The sequence below is a fragment of the Macrotis lagotis genome, chromosome 8 (assembly GCF_037893015.1).
Source record: "Macrotis lagotis isolate mMagLag1 chromosome 8, bilby.v1.9.chrom.fasta, whole genome shotgun sequence".
Taxonomy (NCBI): domain Eukaryota; kingdom Metazoa; phylum Chordata; class Mammalia; order Peramelemorphia; family Peramelidae; genus Macrotis; species Macrotis lagotis.
The window spans coordinates 30,819,842-30,837,316 of NC_133665.1; the positions used below are offsets into that span (position 1 = coordinate 30,819,842).

At 40.8% G+C, this 17,475-nt stretch overlaps 1 protein-coding gene across 2 annotated transcripts; it reads right to left on the reverse strand.

The window, feature by feature from the left end:
- Positions 1–777: 777 nt before the first annotated feature.
- On the reverse strand, positions 778–16,115 carry IDNK (IDNK gluconokinase). Of its 2 annotated transcripts, none has more exons than XM_074196648.1 (5): positions 16,032–16,115; positions 14,552–14,582; positions 12,642–12,728; positions 4,785–4,828; positions 778–1,691 (listed from the first exon to the last, which is right to left on the reverse strand). In XM_074196648.1, exons 1-5 carry the CDS (start codon positions 16,079–16,081, stop codon positions 1,340–1,342), a joined length of 564 nt encoding a protein of 187 aa, XP_074052749.1. In that variant the 5' UTR covers positions 16,082–16,115; the 3' UTR covers positions 778–1,339. The 2 variants fall into 2 exon arrangements, with proteins under 2 accessions (XP_074052749.1, XP_074052750.1); XM_074196649.1 differs by lacking the exon at positions 16,032–16,115 and adding an exon at positions 15,255–15,686.
- Positions 16,116–17,475: the final 1,360 nt, after the last annotated feature.

Genomic DNA, 17,475 nt, shown 5'->3' on the forward strand with positions numbered 1-17,475 from the left:
CCAGAGAAGCGAAATGGCAAACCACGCCAGCATCTTTGCCAAGAAAACCCCAAATAGGGTCACAGTCACATTGAAAAATGAAAACAATGTTAGCTAGGGGCAGGTTGTTTTTTGCTTTTGTATTTAAATCATTAGATTCATTCTTCCTTTGGCTCCTGTTAATCCTTTCTATTGGTTTTTCCATCTTCCTTGTATTCCTTGATACATCTATTTCCTGTTCCTAAAGTAGACATCTCAAATTCTGTTCTTTGTTCTTTTCTTTCTATTCTTTTCTTCATTGATCCATCTCATCTACTCACTGTTCCATTTCAGGTAGTGTTTTCCAATATGTTTAATGAAATTTGCTTTTTATCCTTTGTTACCTTGGATGGAATCAAAATCCTAATTAAAACTTTGATTTTAACTAACCTTAGATCTCATATATATATTATTTGTCCATCAGAGAATAGCTCTAAAATCACTAGAAATCCCTTAAACCACGCCAATTGTTCCAAGATTTTTTTTTTTTTAGGTTTGTGCAAGGCAAATGGTGTTAAGTGGCTTGCCCAAGGCCACACAGCTAGGTAATTATTAAGTGTCTTGAGACCAGATTTGAACCCAGGTACTCCTGACTCCAGGGCAGGTGCTTTATCCACTATGCCACCTAGCTGCCCCGTTACAAGATTTTTAAAGATAAGTCACTCAACTCTTCATAAACTTTGACCCAGTCAGTTGTCAACTAGGTTTATACTCCAAGAACAGCAGTGACAATAAGAAAGATGTCATTATGTAGCAAAATATTCACAGCAATATTCTTTTTGGTAATAAGTAAATTTTAATTGTCAACCTATCAATTAGAGAATGGATGAAGAATATGAATTTAAAGGCACGATAAGAAAAAAATGAGTAGGAATTTGGAGAAACATAGGAAGACTTGTGTGAATTGTTGCAGAGTACAGACTAGAACCAAAGAACAAAATACATGACTACAATGTTGTCATTTAAAAACAAAGACTAAACTGCTGCCAAACTCAGAAAAATCCATTTTGATCTTAGAGAAGAAAGAAGGAAATATGTCTCCCTCTTTTTAGTAGAAAGGTGGAGAGCTTTGGGTATGTAGTGTTGCACATATTATCAGATGCATTTACTTTCTTGGCTGGTTTTCATCTACTTCGTTAAAAGAGAGGATTGGATTAGTAGGTAGCAGGGGTAAGTACTTTGGGAAATAGTTCTGATTTTTTGAAAGGCATAATAAGCAATTTCTAGTTGCAGAATGTAGACGACATTAGGAGAAAATTAAAGTTATTTGACATAATTATTTAAGTCTAATTCAGATCTGATGATTATTTTAAAAGGGTTTTCACTTCACTTTTATTTTATCCATGATAAAAGAAATAATTTCAGAGACATTTCTGTCCACACTAAGTGACAGAAAATTTTCTGGTGGCAATGGGGGTTCCAGAATGTCAAACTGAGACTGGAGCAACTCTGGTGGCATAAAATGTCCTTTTCTTTTGGCTAAACGCTCTGAGATCAATTCAAAAGACCCATTTAAATAGACCACAAGAATCTTCAGCTCTGGGAGCCCTTCTTTCTCTCCTGACTCATCATACTTCTGAGTTGTAGCACTTTCTCCTCTCATTAAGATGTTTCTGTACATTTTCTTCAAAGCAGAACAAGCCAGGACCACACTTTGACCCGAGGACACATTTCTATTTAAGAAACAAAGTAAAATAAAATAAGATGTATGGGAAAGGGCATCAAGAGAAGCCAACAGGATCTTCAACATGTGAATGTTTTAATTTAATTTTGTTATCATTGGATTGAAGCCACAGCCAAAGACATGATTTAGAATTATATTGCTAATAATTTATATAGGGTGTTAAGAGTTGCTAAGCATATATAATCTAATTTGATTTTCACAAAAACTCCCTGAGGAAGTAGCTATTATGATTCCCATTTTGCAGATGAGAGAATTAAGGTAGCTAGGTTAAGTGACTTGCCCAGAGTCACAATAGTAAGTATTTGAGGCAGATTTGAACTTGAGTCTTCCTGAAGTTGAAGTCCGGTGTTCTACCTCCTGTAACAACCAGATGTCAAGAAACTGATATCCCTGCGTTTATGTACAACCTCTTAACAAATGTCCCTCTTCACGGGACTACAAAAACCTAATTGATTTTGAACTGACTGCCCTCTACCTAATCATTGATGAACAGCAATGTTTAATTGATTTTACTCTCTCAGTTTCTCTCATCCTCTTTTGTGATAGTGATTGAAAGTACAAGGAAATGGTCAGAACTGGGCCACATAAGGAAGGAGAAAAGAGAGACTTCTTAACCTCTGAATTTTTTTATTGTTTGAATTCATGATTTCATCACTTCTTTGATCAATGTACACGATCTACTCTAACTTCTGGTTCTGGCGAGCTAAATAATTGCTTAACCTTTTAACTAGTATTTTTCTTTGAGCAATTGGGGTTATGTGATTGAAGAAGCTTTTCTAAGGGGCAGTTAGGTAGCACAGTGGATAGAGTACCAGCCCTAGAGTCAAGAGGGACCTGAGTTCAAATCTGACCTCAGACATTTAATAATTACCTAGCTGTGTAAACTTGGATGAGTCACTTAACCCCATTGCCTTGTAAAAATACAAAAGGAAAAAAAAAGAAAAACTTTATGCTTGAACTTTTTTTTAAAGGGAGGGTAATAAGCAATGTATGGTTTAATTTTTTTATATACTGGGAAGCAAAAAGGAGAGGCAGCATGGCACTGTGGAAGCCCGGACATGTCATTTAACCTGTGAGGCAACATTCCAAGATGATATAAATCAAAGAGAAGGTCCTAAGTTGTATTAGTAGCAGGAATACCTCACACCACTGAAAGCACTGGTGACATTTCTTCTCTGATCCTAAAGACCAGCAGGCTGTTTTCAGATCCAGTACAGGTACTGTTCTGTCCTGTAAAGAAAGGGCTTTGAACCGAGTTAACCTGGCACTTACTTCATGGTTATCATATTGCATGGTCATTGGGCATATATAATATCCCATTCTTATCAATAAAAATACATGCTTCCCTACATAGCATAACCAACATTTCTAGAGCCATCTAGGAAAATGTCTGAACAAAAACTCCAAGAAGTTGTCCAGTCTTTGCTTAAAGGCTTGTAATGGGGGGGAAGCTAGTTAGCTCCCCAAAAGGGCCATGGCACCTTCCAGACAGTGTTGTTAGGAAATCTGACTTTTTATCTGACCAAAACATGTCTCTTAGCAACTTCTATTTATTTGTTCCTTATTCTGTCCTCTAGAGCAATGGAGAACAAATTTAATTCCTTCAGACTTGTGAAGGTTTTTCTCAAATATAATCTATATCCCCCAATTTTTTCTAGGCTAAAGATCCTTAGTATGCCCTACCAATGTTCATATGGATAAATATTCTCCACATGCTTCAATCTATTTATTTATTTATTTATTTATTTATTTATTTGTTTGTTTGTTTATGTTTTTGCAAGGCAAATGGGGTTAAGTGGCTTGCCCAAGGCCACACAGCTAGGTAATTATTAAGTGTCTGAGACTGGATTTGAACCGTACTCTTGACTCCAGGGCCAGTGTTTTATCCACTGTGCCACCTAGCTGCCCCATTTCAATTTATCTTGACTAAATATTTGTATCAAATGTTTTTTTTTTAATTTGAGAACAAAAAAGAAGTATTAGTATACAGGATGCTAATTCCTATAAGTGCTACATAAAACAGGTCACTGGTTTATAGTCATGGGCAGCAGTGGGGCACAGCAGATAAAATCCTGGGTCAGGACAGAATCCAGCCTCAGATACCTGGTATCTATTGACTCTGAACAAGTCACTTAAATTCTGTCTGCCTCAGTTTCCCCATCTGGAAAATGGGGATAATAATGACTAATTTCTCAGGGTGGTTATGAATAATGATTCTCAAAGTATGACCTGAAAATTCCTAGGAATACCTAAGATTCTACAAATCTATGAGGTCAAAAACTATTTTCATAATATTACTAAGATATTATCTATATAACCCCATAAGTAAAATTTCTTTGGTTTTTTTTTTTTTTTAGATTTTTCAAGGCAATGGGGTTAAGTGGCTTGCCCAAGGCCACACGGGTAGATGATTACTAAGTGTCTGAGGTCCGATTTGAACCCAGGTACTCCTGACTCCAAGGCCAGTACTCTATCCACTGCGCCACCTAGCCGCCCCTCTTTGGTCTTTTTTGCTATTTATTTTATTATTTATTTTTTATTAATTTTATGCAGTCAGCAAAATCATTTTATTAATACAAAGGTGTGATTATTTAATTTGTTAAGTGATCATTTTTTGAGGATTGCAACATTTTCATGATATATAGCTCTTGTTTTTTGAGTTTTCTTCAATATTAATTTTATTGTATCATGTTTTTTAAGTGGTACAATTTATATTTCAAGTTTTGAAGTTTAAAATTTTTTAATATCTTAAACAATATATGTCTTTTATATGTGTATTTTAAATTAATATTTTGGTGCCAGTTAATGGTGATGTTTGTCTCATTAATTTTTTGTATTTTATGTTTGTTTATTGAGGAGGAAGATTTGATATTTTGTGTCTTTACTGATTGATACAATGCATGTTAATCATTAGAGTAGCTTGATTATTAAATAACTTTGAAAAATGTAATGGAGTTCTCCAAGCAAAAAATCTGAGAATCACTACTCATTGAGATATTTTGTTTCTGGTTAATCATTTAATGTCTTTTTTATACTTAATTCTTTACAATAGGCATACATCATTGGCCAACTGTTTTCTTACCTCAATAAAATGTCATGCAAGTTGCAGAGCCATGGAAGCCTATCCTGAAAATAAATTAAACAATATCTCTTATTACAGTTTGGTTTCATAATATACATACAGTGCCGATTTCATAAGATGATCTCAAAGCTTCTCATAAAGCTCAATTATGTCACAGAGCTACTCTCTAATTCTGGGGAACTCAAAACATGAGTAACCAACTCACCTGGCTAATTAGCCATTAAAATTCTTTACTTGAAAAGTATCGTCCTACTTATAAGTGGCCTATTTAAAAACCATATACCTTTATTTACTTTTTTTTTTAGTTTTTTTGCAAGGCAAATGGGGTTAAGTGGCTTGTCCAAGGCCACACAGCTAGGTAATTATTAAGTCTGAGGCCAGATTCGAACCCAGGTACTCCTGACTCCAGGGCCGGTGTTTTATCCACTGCGCCACCTAGCAACCCCTCTTTGTTTACTTTTATAGGTCAGACACCACCTGATATCCAACATTCATTTACCATAATTTATTCATCCATTCCCCAACTGATAAACCAGGATATTGACTGTAGATACTTGTCTTCAAATGTCAATAACTTTTTCATAAAAGTTGATATTTTTTGACAAGCATGCCATAGTGATAATTTCCTTTTCATCTTTCAAAAAAAAATTCTTACTCCTATTTTATTATTTTGCTACATGAACTATATTGAAACTTTTCCCCTCTCCATTAAAAAAATTCCAAACTTAATATATAATGGAGCTGGAAGAGAAGATTATATATGAAATTGTGAGTCTTTTATATACAGTTTGTTTTTCTCTTAAAGTATTTAATAAATTCAATATTTCACTTTTAAAGCTTTCCTGCTGGTGTGATTCCTTTGGCCTTCCTTCTTGTTCTCTTTTATGCTTTCAAGCATGTGTTTTGATGACTCTTCTTTTTCTTTTTTCCTTTTTTTGGCAGTGCTATTCCCATCTCTCCTCCTGATACCTATTCCTCTCTCTCTAAAGAAAGAACAAAGAAAAATTGTGAAAAAAGGAGAAAGAAATCTTTATAACCCAAAATGCATAGTTAAGTGAAATAAATTCTCAAATCTAGAAGGAATTGGAATATCTCTGTTGATGATAGGAAGATATAAATGGTCCCTCTCATTAAATTTATCATGTTAAATAGTTGCTAAATGTTTTTTAACAAAAAACCATTCATGATTCCATCTGACAGAGAGGAATAGTCATACTGTAGAATGAGACATCCTTTTTTGTGTTTTTAGTTTTTTGCAAGGCAATGGGGTTAAGTGGCTTGCCCAAGGCCACATGGCTAGGTAATTATTAAGTGTCTGAGGCTGGATTTGAACTTAGGTACTCCTGACTCCAAGGCCAGTGCTCTATCCACTGCACCACCTAGCTGCCTTCTATCCACTGTGCCACCTAGCCGCCTGAGACATCCATTTTCAAGAGTAGCCAATATGAGAATTTTAATGAATATGAGAATCACAATAGTCACTAAATGTTGTTAGCCAAAAACCATTCATGATTCCATCTGACAGAGGAATAGAGTCATACTGTAGAATGAGACATCCATTTTCAAGAGTGGCCAATATGGGCATATTAATGAATACAAGAATCATCAATGGATTTTGGCTAACAACATTTCACGACTATTTAACATGATAAATTTAATGAGAGAGACCATTTATATCTTCCTGGATTCTCTGGTATCATCAATATAGGTATTTATTCCAGTGCCTTCAACCCATCTATGCCTTCTCATTCTATACATCTCTTGATCATGTTATCCTTTAAATTTTCCATAATGCTTTTATTCAAAATGGAAGTCTTCCTATCTAATGTCTGAGATGGGATTCAGATGCAAATCTTCCTGACATGCTCTCTTGATGAAGGCAAACAGTATTTCTTATTTATGTTTGCATCTCAATACAGTGCCTTGGTTCTCATGTTTTTTGAATTGTTGAACTGAAATAGCATCTCAGCACATTTTGGGGTAGGGTGAGACTTCCACATAGCAATAGTGGGTCATTAGTTGTGGTTTAGTCATTTTTCTGTAGTGGCCAATCTTTTGGGGTTTTCTTGGCAGATACTGGAGTGGTTTGCCATTTGCTTCTTCAGTACATTTTACAGATGGGGAAACAGGGTTAAGTGTCTGAAGTCAGATTTGAACTAAGGAAAACGAGTCTTCCTGACTCCAGGTCTGGTGATCTAAGTCACTGCTTAATCTCGATGTTATAGTTGCAAGGCAATGGGGCTAAGTGGCTTGCCCAAGGCCACACAGATAGGTAATTATTAGGTGTCTGAGACCGGATTTGACCCCAGGTAATCCTGACCCCAGGGCCGGTGCTTTATCCACTGAGCCACCTAGCTGCCCCAGTTCTTGTCTTTCTTTATTGAAGAAGACCAAAAGGACATCACTAAGTCTAAGAAATTACAGCATGTCCAACTGTGCTGATCAGACCAATAAAGCTCAGGATGCTCTATCACAGATCAGGCACAAATAGTTCATGTGAACACCTGGAATGCTTTCATTAAACTTACAGATGTCATGTTTCCTTTGAGCTGCTTCAATTCTGCCCTTCTCATAGAGTATAGAATCCTCACTGATGAGGGTACACCATGCTGGATGATCCAGTTCCAGTGTCTCCCATACTGTATAATCAATTCTAAAATTCTTCAATGAGACCTTCAGGGTGTCCCAGTATCCCTTCTCCTGATCCCCTTGTGGACGCTTGCCCTGTGTAAGTTCTCCATAAAATATCTTCTTGGGCAGGCATACTTCTGTCATTCTAACAATGTGTCCAGCCCATCATAGTTGCCTCAGTGTCCAGTATCTTCTCCTGCCAGAGGTGATCTTCAGCTTCTTCCTCAGACAATTTAAATAGAAGTGTTTCAGTTTCCTGACATGGCATTGGTAGACTGTCCTGGTTTCACAGGCATATAGCAGTGAGGCCAGCATGACGACTCTGTAGACCTTCAGTTTAGTAGTCAAGTCTAATACTTCTTTTTTCCCATACTTTCTTTTGGAGACTCTCAAATACTGAGTTACCTCAATATGTGTGTGTCAACCTCATTGTCAATGTGTATCTCTTTGGAAAGGACACTGCCAAGGTAAGTGAACTTGTCCACAGTACTCAAAACTTCTACATTAGCTGTACTCAATGGTTTTACATATGGATGGAGTGGTGCTGGCTGATGGTGCACCTGAGTTTTCTTGGTGTTGTTAGACCAAAATTAGCAGAAGCAGCAGAGAATTGGTTCATACTTTGTTGCACCTCAGCTTCAGAGGCTGCACTGAGTGCACAACCATCTGCAAACAGAAGATCACATACCAGCACACCCTGCACTTTGGTCTTGGCTCGTAGCCTTTTCAAGTCGAAAAATTTGCCATCAGTATGGTAGATGACTTTGAGGCCATGGTCATCCTCAGTGAAGGTGTTTGATAACATGGCTGAAAATATCATGCTAAGAAGTATGGAAGCAAGACCACATCCTTGTTTCACTCCATTGGTAACTGGAAAATCTTGAGAGAATTATCCAATATCCAGAACCCTGGGCAAGCACACCATCATGAAACTGATATACAATGCTCCAGGAAATCAAATTTTGATATAATTTTCCATAAACTCTCATGACTGATGGTATCAAAGGCCTTGGTCCGATCTCCAAATGTTGTATACAAACCTCTGTTCTGTTCCTGGCATTTTTCCTAGAGTTGTTGGGCAGCAAATACCATATTGACTATTCTTTCTGAACCCATGCTGGCTTTCAGGGAGGGGACCATCTTACAGGTGAAGGATCAGCCTATTGAGAAGGACTCTGGTGAGAATCTTACCAGTCATGACTAGAAGAGAAATACCCCTGTGATTGTCACAGGATAATCTATTCCCTTTACCTTTATACAGCTGGACAATGGAGTATCCTTGAATTCTTGGGGGGGAAACCTCTTCATGACATATAACCCAGAAAATTTCAGTTTTGGATGAGCAATGGACCCCCCCACTTTGTGGATCTCAGCTGGAATAGAAGCAGCACCAGGCGCTTTGCCACTTGAAAGGAGTCAAATGGCATTCAAAACCTCTTCTTCTAGGGACTGATTGACTTCAAGTTCAATGTGAGGTAAATGGTCATTGTTTGTAGCACTGGTTTTTGACAATCTGTTAAGAACACTATGGAAGTGTTCAGCCCATCTCTTTCTAGGATCATTAATCAATGTGGATCCATCAGCACTGAGTAGTTGAGATTTGCCTATGTCTTTGGTCTGTAAATAGCCTTCAGGGCATCATAAAAGCATTTTGGTTACTGTCTGAATAAAATTGAATTTCATTTGCCTTCTTACTGAACCAAGAGTCCTACATCTCTCTAAGCTTCACTTGTACTTTACTTTTGATGCAATTAAATGCTGTCTTCTTAAAAATGAACTATTCTGTTGCTAAATCCTGTAGAGTTCTCATTTTTCATTTAGCAGCTTCTGTATTTCCCCATCATTTTCATCAAACCAGTCTTGGTGATTGCCAGTGTTCTCACCCAGATGAGCAAATACAGTACATCATGCCAGATCAGATCTCTGAAACTGCCACCTCTTTTTCTACACTGCTGCCAACTGTGTGTTGGCTCAGTTTTCCTTCTAAGTTAGCAACCAATTGTTCCTGCTCATATAGACACTCTAATCTCTTGACATGATTTTTCCTAGTAGTCATTTTTCCTTGGGGTCACCACTTTGGTTGAATATGAATATTTAGCTTTGAGAAAAGGCCTCTCCAGAAAAAAATGTGTTTCCAATTCTGACTTCAGTAAGCTGGCCTTCATTTGCCAGCCTTGTTTCACTCAGGGAGGCTATTTGGATACTATACATGCTGGGTTCTCTCACAAAAAGAGATGTTCATCTTTCAGGTCTATTGGATCTTGTGTTGTTTATGAGTGTGTGCATGTTCCATGCACTGATAGTGAGTGGAATCTTCTTTAAAGAAGTTTTTATAGTTTTTTTTTTTTGTGTGTCAACTGACCTGTGGGAGTCCCCACCTGCTGTGGTAATTAGGCCAGGGTAGGCTAAGCAGACAATTTTAGGGCACCTTTTCTAGCCCCTTCCTCAAATCAGGAGATAAGCAGTGCAATCCTTAAAACAGGCTACCCAATCACTCAGGGGGCTGTGGAATCCCACTGCTGCTTTCAGTGGAGAACTGACCCTATGGCCTGGGTCATCTGTGTGCAGTGTAGTTCTGGAATGAATTCATTAAATCTGTTCATAGTAGGTAATAATGCTCCCAGGTATCCACACCTGCTGCTTCAACACTTACCTGTTGCCACAGGACTTTGAGGAATAATTATGAATGATGTCTTTTGTTGCTTGTGTAAATTGGATTTTAGTGAGGTAGGATTTCATGAAGTCATCTGCCTTACTCTGTCTTCCAAAGTCAGCATGATCCAGCATAGTAAGACAGAGTCAGGACAACTGGTTATGGCTTTAGATGCAGTGGATGACCTTGTAGTCTTCCATGTCTAACCAAGCTCTAAGTGCTCTACAGCACCTGCTTCGGCTGGCTTTATGGCCATTGGAATGAATTGTTCTCTTCCACCCATTCTACCTGTGGAAGACTTCTCATGCTTGGGGTAGACACCCCTACTATTTACCTATGAATTTGAAATTCTCTTGGTTACCCTGCTGAAATGGTTTACCAGGGTGTGGCCCCTGGGCATGCTACAGTTTCCTGGAACCACAGGTGAGAGTTAGGTGGCTCAGGTAGGCATCAAAGGTAGAAAGTAGCCCATACCAGTGTACTAGTTTTTCTTGAACATACCCTATATCCATGTTATAGGTATCATAGTAAAAGTCTAAATTTACTCTGTAGACTAGGAATTTTAGGGAAAGGGTGGGCTAGAAAAATATTAAGAAAGTTTAGCAAGTTGGTTTCATTCTCCTATTCTTCTGTAAAGAGCAAATCTAATATTCTCTCTTTTTCTTAGAATGCTAATACTACTATTATATCATCAACAGGGACTAGAGTTGTTCTTTCTAGTAGTCATCATGGATTTATGTTGATCCAATTATTTTCTCCTGGCTATCAATCTACCAATCAACAATCTACTATGTGCAAAGCATGTGTGATGCACTAGGATTCAAAGATGAATGAGACAGACCCTACTCAAGAAATCACACTAGAATCTAATAGATAATCATAGCTTGAGAGGCAGTGGATAAGTTCAGCTACCATATAAAGCAAGTATTTTCAGGGATTCAGGTTTCAGGGATGCTAAGTGACTTGTCTTAGGGTCACATGGCTATTAAGCAATGAAACTAGTTCTTGAGCCTGGGTTTTCTCATCCTAAGGCCAGTGTTCTTTCACTATTTTATCCCTTTTATGACAGGCCCTGAATAATTCTGTAGTTCTAGAATGAATTCATTAAATCTGTTCATCTATAGTAGGTAATAATGCTTGTCTGTTGCCTTATTCCTTGAGATTCCAGCTCCATTTGAACTGTGTTCTAACTAAATGAGCTACAAGGGGCAGCTCCTGATTCTGCTTCTGTGCATTCAAATTATTATTATTATTATTATTATTTTTTTTTTAGGTTTTTGCAAGGCAATGGGGTTAAGTGGCTTGCCCAAGGCCACACAGCTAGGTCATTATTAAGTGTCTGAGGCCAGATTTGAACTCAGGTCCTCCTGACTCCAGGGCCAGTGCTCTATCCACTGCACCACCTAGCCTCCCCTGTGCATTCAAATTATTAACACAATCACTCATGTCCCATGTGTAGTAATTTGTGAAATATACTTCTATCTTAAAGAGGAGCTCCATTATCCTAATTATTGTAACTTTAAATATTGTGAATCCAAATGTCAAAGATGCAGATTTTGAAAAATGAAAACTATATGCACGGGGGTATGGAAGCCAGCTTGAAATGGCTGAGAAAGCCAACTAGTAAATTCTCAGGGTCAGCGATTACACCTTGGAAACTGGAAAATGCTACAACTAAGGACTTGATTTATTGTTCTGTTCATTGTTGAAACTTAAAGTAATAGAGAATATGTTAACAATGCAACGAAATGTGTGTTGTGGATACATCCTCTCCCCACTCCCCCCCGCAAAGAGTTGATTGTTAAACATTTACCAGTACACCCCTGCCTTGATTCCTTACAGTATAGAAAGTCTAGCCTTAAAAAGTTATTCAATACCTTGTAATACCTAACAGAGACCTAATAATGTTGATTCAGGGCCACACATAATAAAAACACTGACAAAAAATACTGACTATGATGAACATGGCCAAGAAAATGTAATAACTTGGCTTGAAATCAGATTGGAGGTGAGGTAGGGTAGGTCATATATGCTTGGTTCTAGTCCCTTTTACACACTTCACAAATATTCCCTTGATCTAGCCTTCTGGCCTCCAAGTGATCTTTGATATCTGCCCTACCCTGGAGCTTAATTCTTCTCATGCTTGTGGGTGAAGGTAAGGTTAACTCCTAAGTTATCCACTCCTGATCTCAAAGCTAAGGGAAGAAACCCTTTAGACTTTTTAATTTGATCACCCTAGAAGCTAGAGAGGTAGGGAGTTCAAGTATTATTTCCATTGAAGAGAAAGTTTGGCATATTTCAAAGAATATGATCCAAGGCACCAGGAAGACCTGAGTTCAAGTCCTGCCTTTGATACATTTTGGCTTCTTGACCAAAGACCAGGGACATCACCTCTCATAAGACTATAAATTGTTCCTGAGAGCTCCCTCCACCACTCTCTTTTCTCCCTTTCCTCCCTGCCAAAAGACAAACCAGAACTCCCAGGAAGTAAGTGGTAGAGTTGAATCAGATCCTCTCCCTAACTTCAGATGCATTTTTCTTACTTAAATTATCACATTCTTGCATTAAATTACCTGGTCATTCAGTGGTATTCCTTTCCCCATCTTTTTTCGATTTTCTTCAGGATGGTAGTCATCTGCGTCATAGAATTTCCACCCCAACTTTAAAAAAAATACACATATGTGAGATTGAATATTCCAAATTATAATCACCAAATACTTATCAATATTGCCTGGTAAAGAACAGTGAAGGTAACTTTCTGCCCATTATAATAATAGCTAGCATTTAAATATGTAAAGCACTGTACTATATATATATCATTTGATTCTCTCAACAATCCATCCACATAGGTCAAAATATCTCCATTTACAGATGAAGAAACTGAGGTAGATAGAGGTTAAGTGACTTGCCCAGACTCATAAAACTAGTTAATGTCTGAGGCAGGATTTGAACTTGGGTCTTTCTCAGGCCAAGTCTTACACTCTATTCATTGTGCTATCTCACTGCCCCTGTCTTACATAGCAATAAATCTATTGTCCCTTCTGCACAGGAAAAGCCTCATTTCCAATGTTACCTTCCATTTCATTCCTTCTTGCATTGTTGTTTTAAACACTAAAATAGAAAATTAAAAAGTAAGAATTTCATTTTCTGCACAAGAACAGAAGTTCTTCTGATCCAATCATTCTGGAGAGCAATTTGGAACTAAACCCAAAGGGCAATAAAACTGTGTATATCCTTCTAGCCACCAATACAACTACTAGGTCTGTATCCCAAAGAGATCTCAAAAAAATAAAAAAAGATCCACATGTACAAGAATATTCAGAGCAGCTCTTTTTATGGTGGCAAAGAATTGGAAACTGAGAGGATGTCCATCAATTTGCAGAACAGCTGAACAAAATTATGGTATATGAATGTGATGGAGTAACAATGCTTTGTAAGAAATGAAGTTGTGGTATAAGAATATGATTTATTATTATTATTACTCTATAAGAAGTGATGAGCAGGCAGAATTCAGAAAAACCTGGACTTACATGAACTGATGGTGAACCAGGAAGAACACTGTACACCTTAACAGTAACATTGTGATTAATCAATATGATAGACTTAGTTCTCCTCAGAGCAAAACAGTGTTCAAAGACAATTCTAAAACATCTAAGATGGAAAATACCATCCACATCCAGAAAAAGAACTATGGAATCTGAATGCAGATCAAAGCATACAATGTTCTCCTTTTTAAATTTAATTTTTACTTTTTTTTTCTTCTTGTGGTTTTTCCTCTATTTGTTCTAATTCTTTCACAGTGTGACTAGTATGAAACAATGGGTAACATGATTGTATGTGTATAACCCATATCAGAAAACTTGCTATCCTAGAGTTGGGGGGGAGGGAAGGATGGGAGGGAGAAAACTTTAAAACAATAAATGTTAAAAGCTTTAAAAAAGGGGGGGGGAAGAGCAGGACTTCTTAACCTTTTCTAGGCCATGGATCCCTTTGGCAGTATGATGAAGCTCAAGGCTCTCTTCTCAGAATATTTTTTTAATATGTAAAATAAAATGCATAGGATTGTAAAGGAAACTAATTATTTGGAGACTGAATCATCAAAATATTTTTAAAAGTCAAGTTCACAAATCCCAAGTTAAGAACCTTTGATATAGAGGGAACCAAGAGGGCAGTGTAGAAAAGAGGATACCATGTTATCCTTAGACTCAGAGGTCTGGATTTAAGTCTCACTTCTGAGGTATGCTGACAAGTCGTTCAAACTAGTCAGTGAGCTAGGAAACCCTTGAAATCTCTAAGTTGAAAAGTTGGCACATTTTTCATTTGTAAAAAGTAATCACTCACTGGGAGCTATGAACATCAATGAAATGACAGGTTTGGTTAAAAAAATAATAGAGGGATTGAAGGTTGTTTATTTGCCAGAAGGAGTGGTGACAGAGAGAAAGATAACCAAAGCAGACCCCGAAGACACATAACAAAACAGTACCTCAGTTGCCAGGAGCGATCCCACTGTTGATCTGTAAAAGAATACACCAATGTTCAGACTACTGGAATTTCATATTCTTCCCTAATGTTGAGAGATGGTGAATGAGAACCAGAGAAATAGCTTTCTCTGCTATACATGGTACTGGAATGTAAAAAATATTATAAACAGAAATAATGATCTTCAACCTCAGCTGACCTCAGAAAATGAACAAAGAATTGAGTAGCAATTGCCATTTTTTTTCTTTTTTGAGTTTTTGCAAGGCAAATGGGGTTAAGTGGCTTGCCCAAGGCCACACAGCTGGGTAATTATTAAGTGTCTGAGATCGGATTTGAACCCGGGTATTCCTGACTCCAGGGCCGGTGCTCTATCCACTGCGCCACCTAGCTGCCCCCATTGCCTTATTCTTTAAAAAAGCAAAATATTTTAATAAGGATCCTGGGGGGGGGGTTGGAATAGCATGAATGATAGAGTCACAAATTTGGAACTTGAAGGGGTCTTAGAAGTCAAATGGCTCCTCCTTTTACAGAAGAGGAAACTGAGTCCCAGAGAAATTGGGTGATTTTGAAAAGACAGGTAGTGAGCCAGTGAATGGGCAGAAATCGTGTGGGAAGGGCGTTTACCCAGAAGTTCAAAGGTCAGGGTTGAAATCCTTCCTTTGATAATTAATGCCAGTACAACCTGAGGCCTGGTCCCGATAACTCACCTGTAAAAGCGGGGCCTGGCCTGGATGGCCTGAGATCCTTCCAGAGCTGGTCTAAAGCTATGAGTCTATCATCTAGTCTATCGTCTTTTAAACGAAATCTAATGTAATATTTCCCTTTCCAGTAATGCAAGATTTGAGCCAATGGCCATTTTTTCCCTCAAAGTTAAAATTTATTCTGTATTCTGCAAGGTCCTCCATCTTCCATACATTTCCCCTTTTTGGTCCTCCGGACCATCCTTACTCCTTTTTCAGGATTTTTTAGTGTGTGAAGACAGAAAATTCATAAAGCAATGGAGATGCCTTTGGGGGCGAGGAAACGACTCAGTCCAATCCGTCCCCAAAGGCTTTCCTCCACGGCCCCCCGCGGATCCCGGCCTCCACGGCTCCCCGGATTCCCGCCTCCGCCCCCCATCCGACACTCTGGGGTGTTGGCCAGAGCTGGGGGGGAGGGGAGAGGCGGGGGGGGGGGAGCCGAGGTACGTCATTGCGCACGTGGCCAGGGGCGGGGCGGGGCGAGGCGCTCAGCCCAATTGCCTTCGGCGGTAACCGACGTGGTTGACCGGAGATTGGCCACAGCCGGCCAATGAGGTTTCCAGATTGGAAGGGGGCGGGTCCCGGGGCGGCTCCGAGTCTCGGACCCTCTACGGGTCCAAAGGCGAATCGGATTCCTGAATGGGGAGGCCACGCGGGCCGTGACAGCGCGTGGGCCTGGGCGGGCCAGCCCGGGGCGCTGAGCCCCCCCGCCCCTCCATCGTGCGACCCCCACCAAACACCTACTTTCCGGAGCCGCTCACTCCCATCATCAGCACCGCTCTGGGAGGATCCATGGCTCCGACCTCCGTCCTGGCACGGCTCCGCCCCGGCCCCGCCTCCCCGGCCCGGCCCCGCCTCCCCGGCCCGGCCCCGCCTCCCCGGCCCCGCCTCCCAGGCCCCGCCTCCCCGGCCCGGCCCCGCCTCCCCGGCCCGGCCCCGCCTCCCCGGCCCGGCCCCGCCTCCCAGGCCCGGCCCCGCCTCCCAGGCCCCGCCTCCCCGGCCCGGCCCCGCCTCCCAGGCCCGGCCCCGCCTCCCAGGCCCGGCCCCGCCTCCCAGGCCCCGCCTCCCAGGCCCCCCCTCCCCGGCCCGGCCCCGCCTCCCAGGCCCGGCCCCGCCTCCCAGGCCCCGCCTCCCAGGCCCGGCCCCGCCTCCCAGGCCTCCCGGCCCCGCCTCCCAGGCCCGGCCCCGCCTCCCAGGCCCCGCCTCCCAGGCCCGGCCCCGCCTCCCCGGCCCGGCCCCGCCTCCCCCCCGGCCCCGCCTCCCCTCCACCCCCGGTTGTATTGTAGCCTTCATCCTTGAAGGGCACCAGCGGGTGATGCCGGGACAGACAGCGATTGGCTCTGAGGCGGCGCCACGTCCCCGGCCTGGTCCCAGAGCCACGCGGCCCGGGCCAGCTAGGACAGGGCCGGGACCCCCCGGCTGCCCGGCGGTCAGGGGCGCACACCCACTCGGACTCAGCCTTCCAGGCCAGCGCTCTAGTCGCCTGTCAGTGTTCCCTAAGGTGACAAGGCCGGACGGGCCTCACGGACACACAAGACCCCCGATACCGAGCGGACGGACCCCTTCGTGGCACTTGGAATCACAGCCTTTTAGGGCATGATCAGCTTTCTAAAGGCTTTCAAACTGCCTTGTCTTTTTACATTTTGTTTGCAAGGCAATGGGGTTAAGTGACTCCCAAAGGTCACACAACTAGGTAATAAGTGTCTGAGCTGAGGTTTGAACTCAGGTCCTCCTGACTCTGGGGGGATGCTCTATCTACTGAACCACTCAGCTGCCTCTACAATTTGTAAAAAGCCGCTTATAATATTCTATTTCCACTCCCTTGAGTTCACATAAGCTCTCCCAGGTTTCTCTGGTTCATGGTAGACCAAAAAAGAAAAATGATCAATGTTGGAGGACACTGAGACACAGATGCATTGATAGTAGAGTTGCGAGTTGCTCCCGGGCCTGGATTTGGACCTATGCTCAAAGGGCAATAAAACTGTACCTATACTTTGATCCAACAATACTGCTCCTAGGTCTATATCTCAGAGATCATGAAAAAAGAGGAAAAGGCTCACACGTACAAACATTTACAGCAGCACTCTCTCTGAAGTGGCAAATAACTGGAAATTGAGGGGATGTCCATCAGTCCGGGAATGACTGAACAAATTTTGGTATATGGACGCAGTCCTATTGTACCATAAGA